This window comes from Dermochelys coriacea, chromosome 28, assembly GCF_009764565.3.
Source record: "Dermochelys coriacea isolate rDerCor1 chromosome 28, rDerCor1.pri.v4, whole genome shotgun sequence".
NCBI classification, from domain to species: Eukaryota; Metazoa; Chordata; order Testudines; family Dermochelyidae; genus Dermochelys; species Dermochelys coriacea.
This window is the reverse complement of record NC_050095.1, coordinates 5,618,891-5,631,982: the sequence shown is the minus strand read 5'-3', so window position 1 is coordinate 5,631,982 and position 13,092 is coordinate 5,618,891. Positions and strand designations below refer to the sequence as shown.

The 13,092-nt window shown below is 47.8% G+C and overlaps 3 protein-coding genes across 37 annotated transcripts in view; 2 read left to right on the top strand and 1 right to left on the bottom strand.

The window, feature by feature from the left end:
• The window catches only part of LOC119849376 (zinc finger protein 420-like), a 3,142,523-nt gene that overhangs the window by 180,422 nt on the left and 2,949,009 nt on the right, over positions 1-13,092 (bottom strand). Inside the window, exon 14 of one of the 31 annotated variants that reach the window (XM_043503786.1) lies at positions 2,861-5,064. The exons of the other annotated variants lie outside the window; for them this stretch is intronic. Within the exon in view, the coding sequence (XP_043359721.1) occupies positions 3,674-5,064 (1,391 nt within the window). The 3' untranslated portion in view covers positions 2,861-3,673. Of the gene's footprint in view, positions 1-2,860; positions 5,065-13,092 lie in introns of those variants that run through there. 31 annotated transcript variants of the gene reach the window in all.
• LOC119849403 (zinc finger protein 501-like) overlaps positions 1-13,092 on the top strand; it is a 1,099,011-nt gene that overhangs the window by 292,001 nt on the left and 793,918 nt on the right. The gene's annotated exons all lie outside the window — the stretch shown is intronic.
• Positions 1-13,092, top strand: part of LOC119849388 (zinc finger protein OZF-like) — an 875,044-nt gene that overhangs the window by 582,382 nt on the left and 279,570 nt on the right. The gene's annotated exons all lie outside the window — the stretch shown is intronic.

Sequence of the window (13,092 nt, the reverse complement as noted above, 5' to 3'; positions counted from 1 at the left end):
GCTGAACTCTAGGGTACAAATGTGGGGACCTGCATGAAAGACCCCCTAAGCTTATTCTTACCAGCTTAGGTTAAAAACTTCCCCAAGGTACAAACTTTGCCTTTTCCTTGAACTGTATGGTGCCACCACCAAGCGTGTTAAACAGAGAACAGGGAAAGAGCCCACTTAGAGACGTCTTCCCCCAAAATATCCCCCCAAGACCTACACCCCCTTTCCTGGGGAAGGCTTGATAAAAGTCCTCACCAATTTGTACAGGTGAACACAGATCCAGACCCTTGGATTTTAAGAACAATGAAAAATCAATCAGGTTCTTAAAAGAAGAATTTTAATTAAAGAAAAGGTAAAAGAATCACCTCTGTAAAATCAGGATGGTAAACACCTTACAAGGTAATCTGATTCAAAATATAGAAAATCCCTCTAGGTAAAACCTTAAATTACAAAAAGACATAAAAACAGGAATATACATTCCATCCACCACAGCTTACTTTACCAGCCATTAAACAAAAGGAAATCTAACATATTTCTAGCTAGATTACTTACTAATTTAAGGAGTTATGAGGCTGCATTCCTGATCTATTCCCGGCAAAAGCATCACACAGACAGACAAACCCTTTGTTCCCCACCCCCCTTCAGATTTGAAAGTATCTTGTCTCCTCGTTGGTCATTTTGGTCATGTGCCAGCAAGTTTATCTTAGCTTCTTAACCCTTTACAAGTGAAAGGGTTTTGCCTCTGGCCAGGAGGGATTTTATAAAAAGGTGGTTACCCTTCCCTTTATATGTATGACAATCACCATTTTAGATTTTTACATCCCCTGCCTGATGTGACATCTTTGCTTTGAAAACAAGAGAGCTGGGGAACTTTGTGGTTGTTGCCCTCTGAGTTCCACATCTTCTCTCAAGTAATTTTCCTCTTAACAGAAGATTTATTTTAAAATTTATCAAAATTTTAATCAGGAACAGTCAACATGGATTCACCAATGGCAAGTCATGCCTGACCAACCTGATTGTCTTCTATGAGGAGATAACTGGCTCTGTAGATATGGGGAAAGAAGTGGATGTGATATATCTTGACTTTAGCAAAGCTTTAGATACCGTCTCCCACAGTATTCTTGCCAGCAAGTTAAAAAAGTATGGATTGTATTAATGGACCATAAGGTGGATAGGAAGCTGGCTATATCATCGGACTCAATGGGTAGTGATCAATGGCTCAATGTCTAGTTGGCAGACCGGAGTGCCCCAGGAGTCGGTCCTGGGGCTGGTTTTGTTCAACATCTTTATTAATGATCTGGATGATGGGACAGATTGCACCCTCAGCAAGTTTGCAGATGACACCAAGGTGGGGGAGAAGGAGATATGCTGGAGGGTAGGGATACGGTTCAGAATGACCTCGACAAATTGGAGGATTAAGCCAAAAGAAAATTGATTAAATTCTAGATGGACAAGTGCAGAGTCCTGCACTTAGGAGGGAAGAATCCTATGCACCGCTACAGACTAGGGACCGAATGGCTAAGTAGCAGTTCTGCAGAAAATGACCTGGGAATTATAGTGGATGAGAAGCTGGATATTAGTCTGCAGTGTGCCCTTGTTGCCAAGAAGGCTAACGGCATATTGGGCTGCATTAGTAGGAGCACTGCCAGCAGACCGAGGGAATTGATTATTCCCCTCTATTCAGCACTGGTGAAGCAAGATCTGGAGTATTGCATCTAGTTTTGGGTCCCCCACTACAGAAAGGATGTCGACAAATTGCAGAGAGTCCAGCAGAGGGCAACAAAAATGATCAGGGGGCTGGGGCACCTGACTTATGAGGAGTGGCTGAGGGAACTGGGCTTATTTAGTCTGCAGAAGAGCGAGGCGGGGTTTGATAGCAGCCTTCAACTACCTGAAGGGGTGTTCCAGAGAGGATGGTGCTTGTTCTGTTCTAGTTCTGTCATATGCCACCACCGAGGACCAATGGTCTCAAGTTGCAGAGGGGGAGGTCTGGGTTGGATATTAGCAAACACTATTTCACTAGGAGGGTGGTGAAGCACTGGAAGGGGTTCCCTAGGGAGGTGGTGGAATCTCCATCCTGAGAGGTTTTTAAGGCCCAGCTTGACAAAACCCTGGCTGGGATGATTTAGTTGGTGTTGGTCCTGCTTTAAGCAGGGGGTTGGACTAGATGACCTCTTGAGGTCTCTTCCAACCCTAATCTTCTATGATTCTAAGATTCTCTCTATGCTTCATGAAACTTTGGATCCAAATGGTAAAAGACAGTTTTGCACAATGTAATCGTGGCATCCTTTAGGAGTGTGATCAATGCCACTTTACTAGGTAGCAGCGTTCTAAAAATAGTTTACCTGGGCCACAGGTCACCATAGCGTCCATCTCTGGGGTGAAAATCAACCACTAGTACCTGAAATTTCTACCTGAGTTCTCGTCATATCTTTGACCTTCCTTGGAGTAACTTTACACTGCTCTGGCGTAGAATTCTTCACCAACCACACAACATATCAGTAGCGATAGTGAGGCATGACTCTCCCAAATATGCCCTTTTATTTCTTTAATCTGGTGGCACAAATTTAAATTAGGGACTAAATTCAGGTGCTGCTTAGAATCCCTGTAAGACACCAAATGTCAGTTATCTATTAAAAATAGGTATCTTTCTGCAGCTATATCACATTCAACATGGATTTCATTTTCTACACGTTTGCAGCATCTCCCAGATGTGAGCTGAACAGAAATGTCACTTCCATTTTTCCCATCTCTACCTAGATAGGGATTCTATTTCCCAAATAATAGGCAACATGCACCTGATTAGGAAGGAGAGATCTTCAGGAGCGACCTCCTTCAGAGCCTAGACAGAACTGCTTTGGGAGCCAAATGCATGGGTATTTTGCTTAGTTACTAGTCATTTACTAAGGAATCCTCTTCCCAGCTCTTTAGACAAAATATTGACCAAACCAATTCAACAGCAGAAGGACTGGGATGGTGATGGGGAATAAGGGAATCCCTCCACCTTAACCTATGTTCTTCTGCTGTTACAGAGTGTGAAATGACATTTTTTCTTTGTTATAGTTCAATATATTTTCAGTGAGGAAAATGGTAGTAAAAATATCTGCTCTCCAGCACAACCAGAAGTAATATCAGAGCAACTGGAAATGAAACAATTTGTTCCCCAAGGGGGAACTTGATGTCTAACAATTGCTTTGAAATGGGGAAACAGTATAACCGTGATGCTCAGGGTTTGTTTATACTTGGAAAAGTGATGGAGTTTAGGTCAGGTCAAGGGGAAAGCTAATGACAACCACTGCACTTGAGCTGCATCTGCACTACCACTATAATTGTCTTTTTACACCAAGATCACTAATTTGAGCAGCCAATGCCATGTACAACCCTAGTGGATGCAAGACACAGGTATTTTTTTGCCTCACTGTAGCTTGTTGCGATCAAACTTCCCTCTCCCACTTGGAGATGATGAACATTCCTGACTGGAGGAACACACACTCCTATGATTCAAAAGGAAAGGAGTTGACAGAAAAGATCACAGGACTGACCCCAAAGAAGGGTGAGCTGAAAAGGCAGAAGGAGGCAACTCATCTGGTGGAACTGAGAAACCATGGTGAAGATGGTGCAAAAATCACTATGTGGGAACTAGCAAATGTGATTTAAAAAAAAAAAAAAAAATCTTTAGCCAGCCCTAGTCAAGACATTTATTACAATTCTCTCTCATGTGGATTTTCTGATGTTTAATAAGGGTTGAGCTCTGATTGAAGCTTTTCCCACACTCAGAGCAGGTGTAGGGCTTCTCTCCTGTGTGGATTCTATGATGTATGATGAGGTGTGAGCTCTGATTGAAGCTTTTCCCACACTCAGAGCATGTGTAGGGCATATCTCCTGTGTGGATTCTTTGATGTGTGATCAGGGAAGATCTGTGATTGAAGCTTTTCCCACACTCCGAGCAGGTGTAGGGCATCTCTCCTGTGTGGATTCGCTGATGTGTGATGAGGCTGGAGCTCCGATTGAAGCATTTCCCACACTCGGAGCATCCATAAGGTTTCTCCCTTGTGTGGATTCTCCGATGTCTGATTACATGTGAGCTCGCATTGAAGCGTTTCCCACACTCGGAGCATCCATAAGGTTTCTCTCCCGTGTGGATTCTCCAGTGAGTGATAAGGGAAGAGCTCCTGTTGAAGCTTTTCCCGCACTCAGAGCACATGAATGGTCTCTCTCCACTGTGAATTTTCTGATGTGTGAGAAGGTCAGACGTCCCACTGAAGCTTTTTCCACACTCAGAGCAGGTGTAGGGCATCTCTCCTGTGTGGATTCTCTGATGTGTGGTCAGGGCAGATCTCTGATTGAAGCTTTTCCCACACTCGGAACATGCATAAGGTTTCTCTCCAGTGTGGATTCTCTGATGCGTGGTAAGGGATGAGCTATCACTGAAGCGTTTCCCGCACTCAGAGCATGTGTAGGGTTTCTCTCCTGTATGGATTCTACGATGTATGATAAGGTGTGAGCTATGATTGAAGCTTTTCCCACACTCGGAACATGCATATGGTTTCTCTCCAGTGTGGATTCTCTGATGCGTGGTAAGGGATGAGCTATCACTGAAGCGTTTCCCGCACTCAGAGCACGTGTAGGGTTTCTCTCCCGTGTGGATTCTACGATGTATGATAAGGTGTGAGCTATGATTGAAGCTCTTCCCACACTCGGAACATGCATAAGGTTTCTCACCCGTGTGGATTCTCTGATGTGTGCTAAGGGATGAGCTATCATTGAAGCGTTTCCCACACTCAGAGCATGTGTAGGGTTTCTCTCCCGTGTGGATTCGCTGATGTCGGGTAAAGGTTGAGCTCCGATAGAAGCGTTTCCCACACTCAGAGCAGGTGTAGGGCATATCTCCTGTGTGGATTCTCTGATGTGTGATCAGGGAAGATCTCTGATTGAAGCTTTTCCCGCACTCGGAGCAGGTGTAGGGCATCTCTCCTGTGTGGATTTGCTGATGGCTGACGAGGCTGGAGCTCCTATTGAAGCTTTTCCCGCACTCAGAGCACATGAATGGTCTCTCTCCACTGTGGATTTTCTGGTGTGTGAGAAGATCAGACATCCCATTGAAGCTTTTCCCAATCTCATGGCATGTGTAGCGTGTCTCTTCCAAGTTGATTCTCTCGCATGTAATAAGGTCTGAGTGGCTACTGAAGTTTTCCTCTGGCCTCTGCTGACTCTCACAGGCTTTTGCTTTTTCTGGGAGTGCACAACTCCTGGAATCATTCCCTTTGGATCCTCCAGATAATATTTCATGTGGTTCTACTTGCTCAGCATATTCCTGCTGTGGTGTCATCTCCTCATTCTCACTCACCATCTTGTCACCTGATGGGAGACAGAGAGAATCCAGACATAGCTCACTCCCTTTGCTAGAGAGAAAGGAAATCTGAGAGAGAGGAATGGAAAAAAAGAGATGAACAAGCCAAAATGTGTGCAGGAGAGATCAAACCTATCAGGAGCTGATTTTCCCCAAACCCTTCCCCAGAGGAGAGAAAAGATGGGATCAGTTCTGGGTACATATTTCCCCAGAACTCTCAGAGAAAAGCGAGATTGAGGAGGGACCAGCTGCCAGTTGTCAATCAGGATAGGTGGGAAGCCATGAGTGACATCTGCCTAATGATTCCACATCTGCAGGGAACAATCATGAACTTGGAACGCTCACATGTCTTTGTAGGGCATCCCAAATATTTCCTGTATTCAAGGACAGTTTTTGCGTTGGTTTAACCAATTCCTCACCTCTGTAGGCAGCCTCTTTCTCAGAGCCCTGGAGGTCTGGGACCCACGTCTCTTCCCCTCCTTCCAGCTGCGAGATCACATCTAGTTTGGAAACTGGAAACCCTACTCAAGGCAAAGAAAACAACGGAGGTCAATGGAATTTGTGTGATACTTATCACAAAGAATATACCATGGTTTTAACCCAAGCTAGTTTTTTAAGCAGTAACATCCCAAGTCCAGCTTTCTTGGCTCAAAGTGGCAGGAGAGTTATTATTATTATAAATCATATTCAATACTTTAGTGACTAAGGGCCAACTAACAGTGGGTCCCCATTGTGCTAGGCAAAGTACAAACAGAGGATAGTAGATGACCCATGCCCTGAAGAATTTACAATCTAAATAGACAAGACAGACACAGAATGGGGGAAGCGGTAGAATCCACTGTTAGAAGATAGATATTGAGGCCTGCCTGTAAAGCCTGTACTTTAAGAACTTAGGTGTATTTTTATCACTTAGCTACTGAAAAGGGGTATAAAAACAAAGAATCAAAAATCACAGTCACCCTGTGAATGGGCCTTCTCTCACTAGGATAGTCTGAGGCCTTGTTCTTAGGCTAAGCAGTAGGGGCAGCCATAAGTCTGGAAGTGTATTGTCACATTTTCACATCCCAAACCAGTCACATTAAAATAAGGTGGTATTGGGCTGTTAGGAAGCCGATCCTGTCTGGATAGTGCCCATGACCACCAGATAAAGAAATGGATCTTAAGATGGTTGAAGAAAACTTAGTTTGATAGCATCCTGTCTGGCAAGAAATCACTTCATTATCAATGGTTGTGAAACCCTCATTTCTTTATGTTTTATCTTTCTATTGTTAATCTGCCTGCTTCGCGAATTGTTTCTCTCTGCTATGTAATTAATTTTGCTAGGTGGAAGTTAATTAGGGCAGTGGGATATAATTGGTTAGAGAATTATGTTACAATATGTTAGGATTGGTTAAGTAAAATTTCAGTAAAATGATTGGTTAAGGTATAGTTGAGAATATTACTATAGAAATTGGGGTCAAACAGGAGGGGGAAGGGAAATTGGAATGATGCTTGGTAAGGGGGTGGGAACAGGAATTTGGGGAACAGAGGCAAGGCAAGGCTCGGTGGTCTCAGAGTTTTGAAGGGGGATACGAGGTAAACGCTCTGCGGCATCAGAACTGGGCAGGGAAACATTGGGGAACAGACTATGGCCTGACTCGTGTGAAAGGCTTCAGAATATGCTTGCTTGGAAAATAACCCCAATGAACATCGCATTGTCTGTGCTTTTTGCCGCTTGCTGTTTGCGTGACAAGAACCAGGGAAGTGGGAGGGTGAAGGGAAAGCCCTCTTAGAAAACTGACATGACCTGATAACCAAGAGGTAACCCTTTAAGGAAGGTTTTAATACACTTTGGTACTGATTGGGGATTCCCACAAGGACTGAGGAGGGGGCGATGTTAAATACACATTTAGACCCTTTTCTTGTTTTATATCTTTTCCCCATCAGGCACACGGGCACACTGTCATGGATCCATAGGATCTGTGCAATGCCCTGGTTTATAAACAGTCGTTGGGAGGTGCCCATTCAGTGCATGAGATCCCCAAGGGGTCCCACTCTTCCACAAGGATGGGCCATGGAGCTTCAACACCAGAGACTGAGCCTCCAGACAGGAGCCTGGAGGGAAGACAGCTTGTGCCTGCTGCAGATGGGGAGAGGGGGGACAAGACTCTTTCCAAACTCTCACTCCTATCGACCCCTACTCCACCCTTTTCCCAGAGCCCCCGCCCTTGCTTTTCCCCTTCTCCACCCCCACTCCACCCCTTCCCCTGAGGACTGCAGCAGGGGTCTGGCGCCCTGCACTCACCCAGCAGCGGTAAGTGGAGCAACCTGACCCTAGCCCGCTCCGCAGCACTGGTGAGTGCTTGGGGGCAGTTTCCCCCTATCCTTTGGCTGGGAGCCAGGGGACCAGAGTGGTGTGGGCTAGGGCCGGGTTACTCCACTTCCCACCGCCCCGTGACTGCGGGCTCGGACCTGCCCTGTACTCACCGGGTTGCAGGAAGTGGAGAGGCCCAGCCCCAACCCACTCTGCACTGCCGGCTCCTGCTGGGGGGGTGGTTCCCCCCTATCCTCCAAGGCTACTTCTGCCCCCCTACGGAGGCCTGGTCCAGCACACACACACACCCCCACCTGCAAGGGCGCTCTGTAGGGCACCAAAATGGCCAGGGACAGCCCTGATGCTTGATGCTTAATTATGGACTTCCCAAAGGCCGCATATCAGTTGGGGCAGAGATTGACATTATTGCAATCAGAGTAAAGGAGCAGATATGGCATATAGCCATTCTATTACCTTAAGGAAGTGAATAAATTACCTCTCCCAGTTACCATTTTTTCCATTTTGTCAGGTCCCCGAGAGAATGTAAACTGAAGCAGGGCCTCCCTTCTGACAGCCTCCCTTGCCCCTTGATCTTTGTTTCCAGTGGTGTCCATAACTTGTAAGTATGCACAGTGTAAGACCCTCTTTACTATACTTATCTTAGTCTAATCGTTATGTGTATTGATCTTTGGCTATGATATCAGTTCCAACTGTCTGTATTAAAACAAGTTTCTGTGTGTTTCACTAAATTTCATCTTCTCAATTAACTTTGAGTAGCCATGTACAAGGGCAAGTTGTACCCCATTACGTAATCTTATAGGTGTAAAAATTTCCCAGCCTAAACTACCACCGTGACATCATCAACAAAGTGCCCGTATCAGCCTGAGTCCCTGTGCATAGAGATGGGGAGGTTATATGGGGAGGGGGTAATGAGCGGGAGAGGGAGGTCAAGAGATAAAATAATAATATTTTGGGAGAAAATGTATAATGAAGTGAAACTGAACAGAAATTAAACTGGAGTGGAGGCTCTAAAGCAACATGGCCTGGGTAGGGAATCGGGGTTAAAGATCTGGATCCCCCACAGCTCCAGATCCCAAAACCTCTCCTCCCTTCCACTGACCCACCCAGCCCACTTCCCAGGAGCCCTTCATCCACACTCCAATCCCCTTCTTCCCATTAGTCTCAGCCATTCCCACCTCCCAGCAACTTGGGAGCTTCTTGTGTTCTCTCCTCATCTCTCACTACCTCATCCCTCCCTGCTGCTTCTTAGCTCTAACCGTGCACACACAGTACACAGTGGTCTAGTACTGCAGAATTATCTACTGCCCCGCCCTCTTCTTCATTCCCATGGCTCTGTACTCCCTTCACCCGTGGGGTCCTGAATGCTAACTCCTCCAGCCAACATCGCTCTGTGCAAAAAGCTAGGAAATTCACTTACAAAAAATGATAATTCCGGATTTAAAGTTGCAAGGAGCCCCTCCAGAAGAGAGATCAGCAGAACTCAAACTTGTAATAATCAGGAAATGCAGAGATAAGGTACACACCAATGTAATTTTAATTCTCACCCACGTGAGCAGTGACCCTTTCTTTACTCCTACAACACACCTGTGTATACCCAGCCATTTGAGATAGTGCCTATCACCAAAGTACTAGAGAAAATGACAACCGTGGCACACACGCACTTTATCTTTGCTAAGACGGAATTTGGTTTTAGATGAGCTGCACTATACAGGAGCTACTGACACCTGTTCTACATTCAGACACTGAGCCTGTTTCCCAGAAACAGCCACACACTTGATCAATTGAACACCTCTTCACCCCTTTTTACAACTCTTTCATCCTTACTCACACAAGTTCCAGCTGACATTCTACATTCACTTACCCATCATTAAGCACACAGAGTGCTCTCAGATCCCATCTCACTGCTGACCATTCCCATGGCAAACCGTCCCATTTCCTCCTGACAACATGCACAGCTCAGTGCAGAAACGATACACACTAGAAACTCAAGGTACACATGCACCTCATTCCTTTCATCGCACACATGTGTGGGACTCAGACTCAGATCTTCTCATATCACAATCACACCTCCACCAAGTTGCTCTAACTAACACCTCTACCTTTCGTGCAGCTACACCTAACAGAGTGAGTGCAGGTGGAGTGCAGGCAGAGAACGCCCAGTGGCTGTTGGCAGCTCCAGGGGGCAGAGTTAAGGTTGCACTGGCATGCACATTAGCTCTCTATTTCCTAGTTTTTGGAGGTTTACCTTTTGCTGAACTTGACATTCTGGCAGGGCCCAATATACTGCGGGGCAACCTTATTTCTGCATTAATGAAGGCATCAGTGACTAGATGAATGTTCAGTAAATACACAGAAAGTGATGATCCCCCATCCCTACCTGCAATTCACAAAGGCAGCAAAGCCCTGGGCACAGCAACTTTCAGAGGCCAAGAGAAGGGGATAGAGCTTAGAGTTTCTCTGCCACTCAGGAAGGGGTAGCAGTGAGGGAAGACTGGCAGCAGATAATTGGAGGGGTCAAGGGATTTGGGGGTGTGGTGGGAGACAGAAGCAGCTGGGACTGGACAGAATTAAGGTCCCTACAGGGTACAGGCAATCGCCATAGGGCTATGAATAAGGCATTTCACTGTATAAATTTCCAGGTTAGATTATACTGATTTGTAAAGACATACAAGATCTTTCCCTCATGGTATCACCTTCACTGGGTTCTTTCTTTTATTGGTAATTCCCACAAGTCAATAGATAAATAAGATTCTATCAGTTATGAAGTGGCCATTTCCAAATTTCCGGAGAGTGTCTATTATTTTGCACTGGGGCCAGGTCCTTGGAGCGAAGGGACCTTGGTTTCATTTTAACTTGTGCATACTCAGCAGCTTCAGGAAATTGGTTCAAAGAATTTACATGTTTCCCTGGCCTGTACTTAAAAGTGCTGCTATAGACAGTGGGGAGGGGCAGAAACTCACTGCAGGATCAGTAGCTGAGTCCCTTAGATATTTATAGCTCATCGGAAGAAGGACGGGGATTGGTGAGTGTCTAGGAATTACAGGGAATCCCAGGGAATAACAAACACACAAATATCATTGTTCATAATGAATTTTCATCTTCTAATTCCCATAACCCACTAATTATTCCTGGTTGCTCCCGGGAGTCTGGGGAAGGAGTACTAGTAAACTCCTTTGGCCAATGTGGAACCTAAGGATCTATCAGTGTCTGGCTCAAAGTCACCCACTTCACTGGATAAATCCCTAATTGCTGGGCTCTGCAGAGGGGTGGGGAGGTGAATTCTGAAATACTGTGGGCCATTCTGGTCTCCCGTGTTTAAGAAGATGAATTCAAAGTGGAAGAGGTACAGAGAAGGGCTACTAGGAATGGAAAATCTGCCTTATGAGGGGTGGCTCAAAGAGCTTGGCTTGTTTAGCCAAACCAAAAGAAGGCTGAGAGGAGATATGATTGCTGTCTATAAATACATCAGAAGGCTAAATACCAGGGAAGGAGAGGAGTTTTTTAGGTTAAGCACCAATGCTGGCACTAGAACAAATGTATATAGGGCGTCAATGAGTTTTGGCTTGAAGTTAGGCAAAGGTTTCTAACCATCAGAGTGAAGTTTTGGAACAGCCCCCAAGGGGAGCAGTGGGGGCAAAAAACCTAACTGGCTTCAAGTCTGAGCTCGATACCTTTATGGAGGGATTGGTATGACAGGACTGCCTACAATGGCATGTAGTCAATCTGCAACTCCTAGCAGCAAATATCTCCAAAGGCCGGGGATGGGACACTCGATGGGGAGGGCTCTGAGTTACTACAGAGACTTCTTTCCCAGGTGTCTGGCTGCTGGCTCTTTTCCACATGCTCAGGGTCTAATTGATTGCCATATTTGGGGATGGGAAGGAATTTTGCCCAGACTCAGATTCGCAGAGACCTTGGGGGCGAGGGGGGGTTGCATTCTTCTGCAGCATGGGGCATGGCGTGAGTGATTTGGAGGTTTAAACTTGTGTAAATGGTGGGTTTTTTTGCAAGCTGAAGTCTGTAAATCATGATTTGAGGACTTCATTAACTCAGCCACAGGTTAGGGGTCTACTACAGGGAGGTTCTGTGGCCTGCGATGTGCACAAGCTCAGACTAGATGATCACGATGGTCCCTTCTGGCCTTAAAGTCTGTGACTCTCAGTGTCTGTGGCCTTGCGTTGCACAGACACTGATGGCGATCAGCGCCCCATCATGCTGCGCATGGCAGAGAACCTGACCGAGATCAGCACCCCCATCGTGCTGGGCACTGCACAGACAGAGAGGGACAGGTCTTCCCCCAAAGAGATCACAATCCAAGTAGACAATGGGTAGGAGGAAAACAGAGAGGGGCTGAGACTTCCCCGAGATCATCAAGCAGGTCAGTGACAGAGCCACGAACACACCCTGGAAAGTCCAGAGCCCCCTCACCCGCAGCTTGGAAAGGCCCCCAGACCCCACTGTATTAGGTGCAGGAAGAGGTGGTTTGTCCAGGGATGCACAGGCGGCCTGGCAGGGCAGCTCAGCTGCAGTCCCTGCACACAGCTGGGGTGGGGTGTCCTGGGTCAGGAGAAGTCAGTGTCCAGTCCTGGGGGGCTGTGCTCCTGGCTCATAGCTCCAGCACTCACTGCTGCCCCTCCGTTACCAGCTGCACGGCTCAGCCAGCCCCAGGCCTCAGTGAGGTCACTGTCCCCCGTCACACCCCAAACCTTCCAGCTGGGACGTGGTGCACCAGTGCTAATCCGAGTGCACTAGTGTAAACTGTGTCCATACTAAGGGGTTGCACCAGTGCCTAAAACACCGGCATGGCAGAGACCTTCAGGACCCAGACCAGCAGCAGGACAGCACTAGAGCCGGGATCTGGCTCTTTGCCTGAGCCCTGTGAGCCGGAGGCGGCCGGCAGGGGCCAGCGGCGGGTTTGGACGGCAGGGCGGGGATCGCCCTGGTGTCTGTGCAGCGCCCGTCACACTGGGGACCCTGATCTGGTCCGCGTCTGTGCAGAGCCCTGCGCCACGGGGCCTGCGCTCACCCGGGGGCTCTGCAAGTCCCGCCACTGCGGGATCCCGGATTTTGTTTGGGGTCCCCGCAGCACCAGGGGAGGGGGCGGGGGGGCCACCCTGGCTGCTGTGCAGAGAAAAGGGGGCGGGGCGGGAGCGGGGGGGTCCCCAGGGGAGGGGGCAGCGGTAAATCCGAGGGGGTCTCAGCCCCCCCGGCCACGTCCGGGCTGCGCCGACATTTTCCCTCCGCCCCTTTCCCCAGGGCCCCCCGCACCGGGGCTCGCTCCGGTACCTGGAGGCTGCAGCGCCGCAGCGGGGCGGGCAGAGCCCGGGGCGGCCCCAGGGCGGCTCCAGCGGGGGCCGGGCGCGCGGGGGTTAAGGAAGGTCTCGCCCCGCGATCTGCGCATGCCCGGAGCGCCAACGGCCCCCCCCCTCCCCCAACGCTT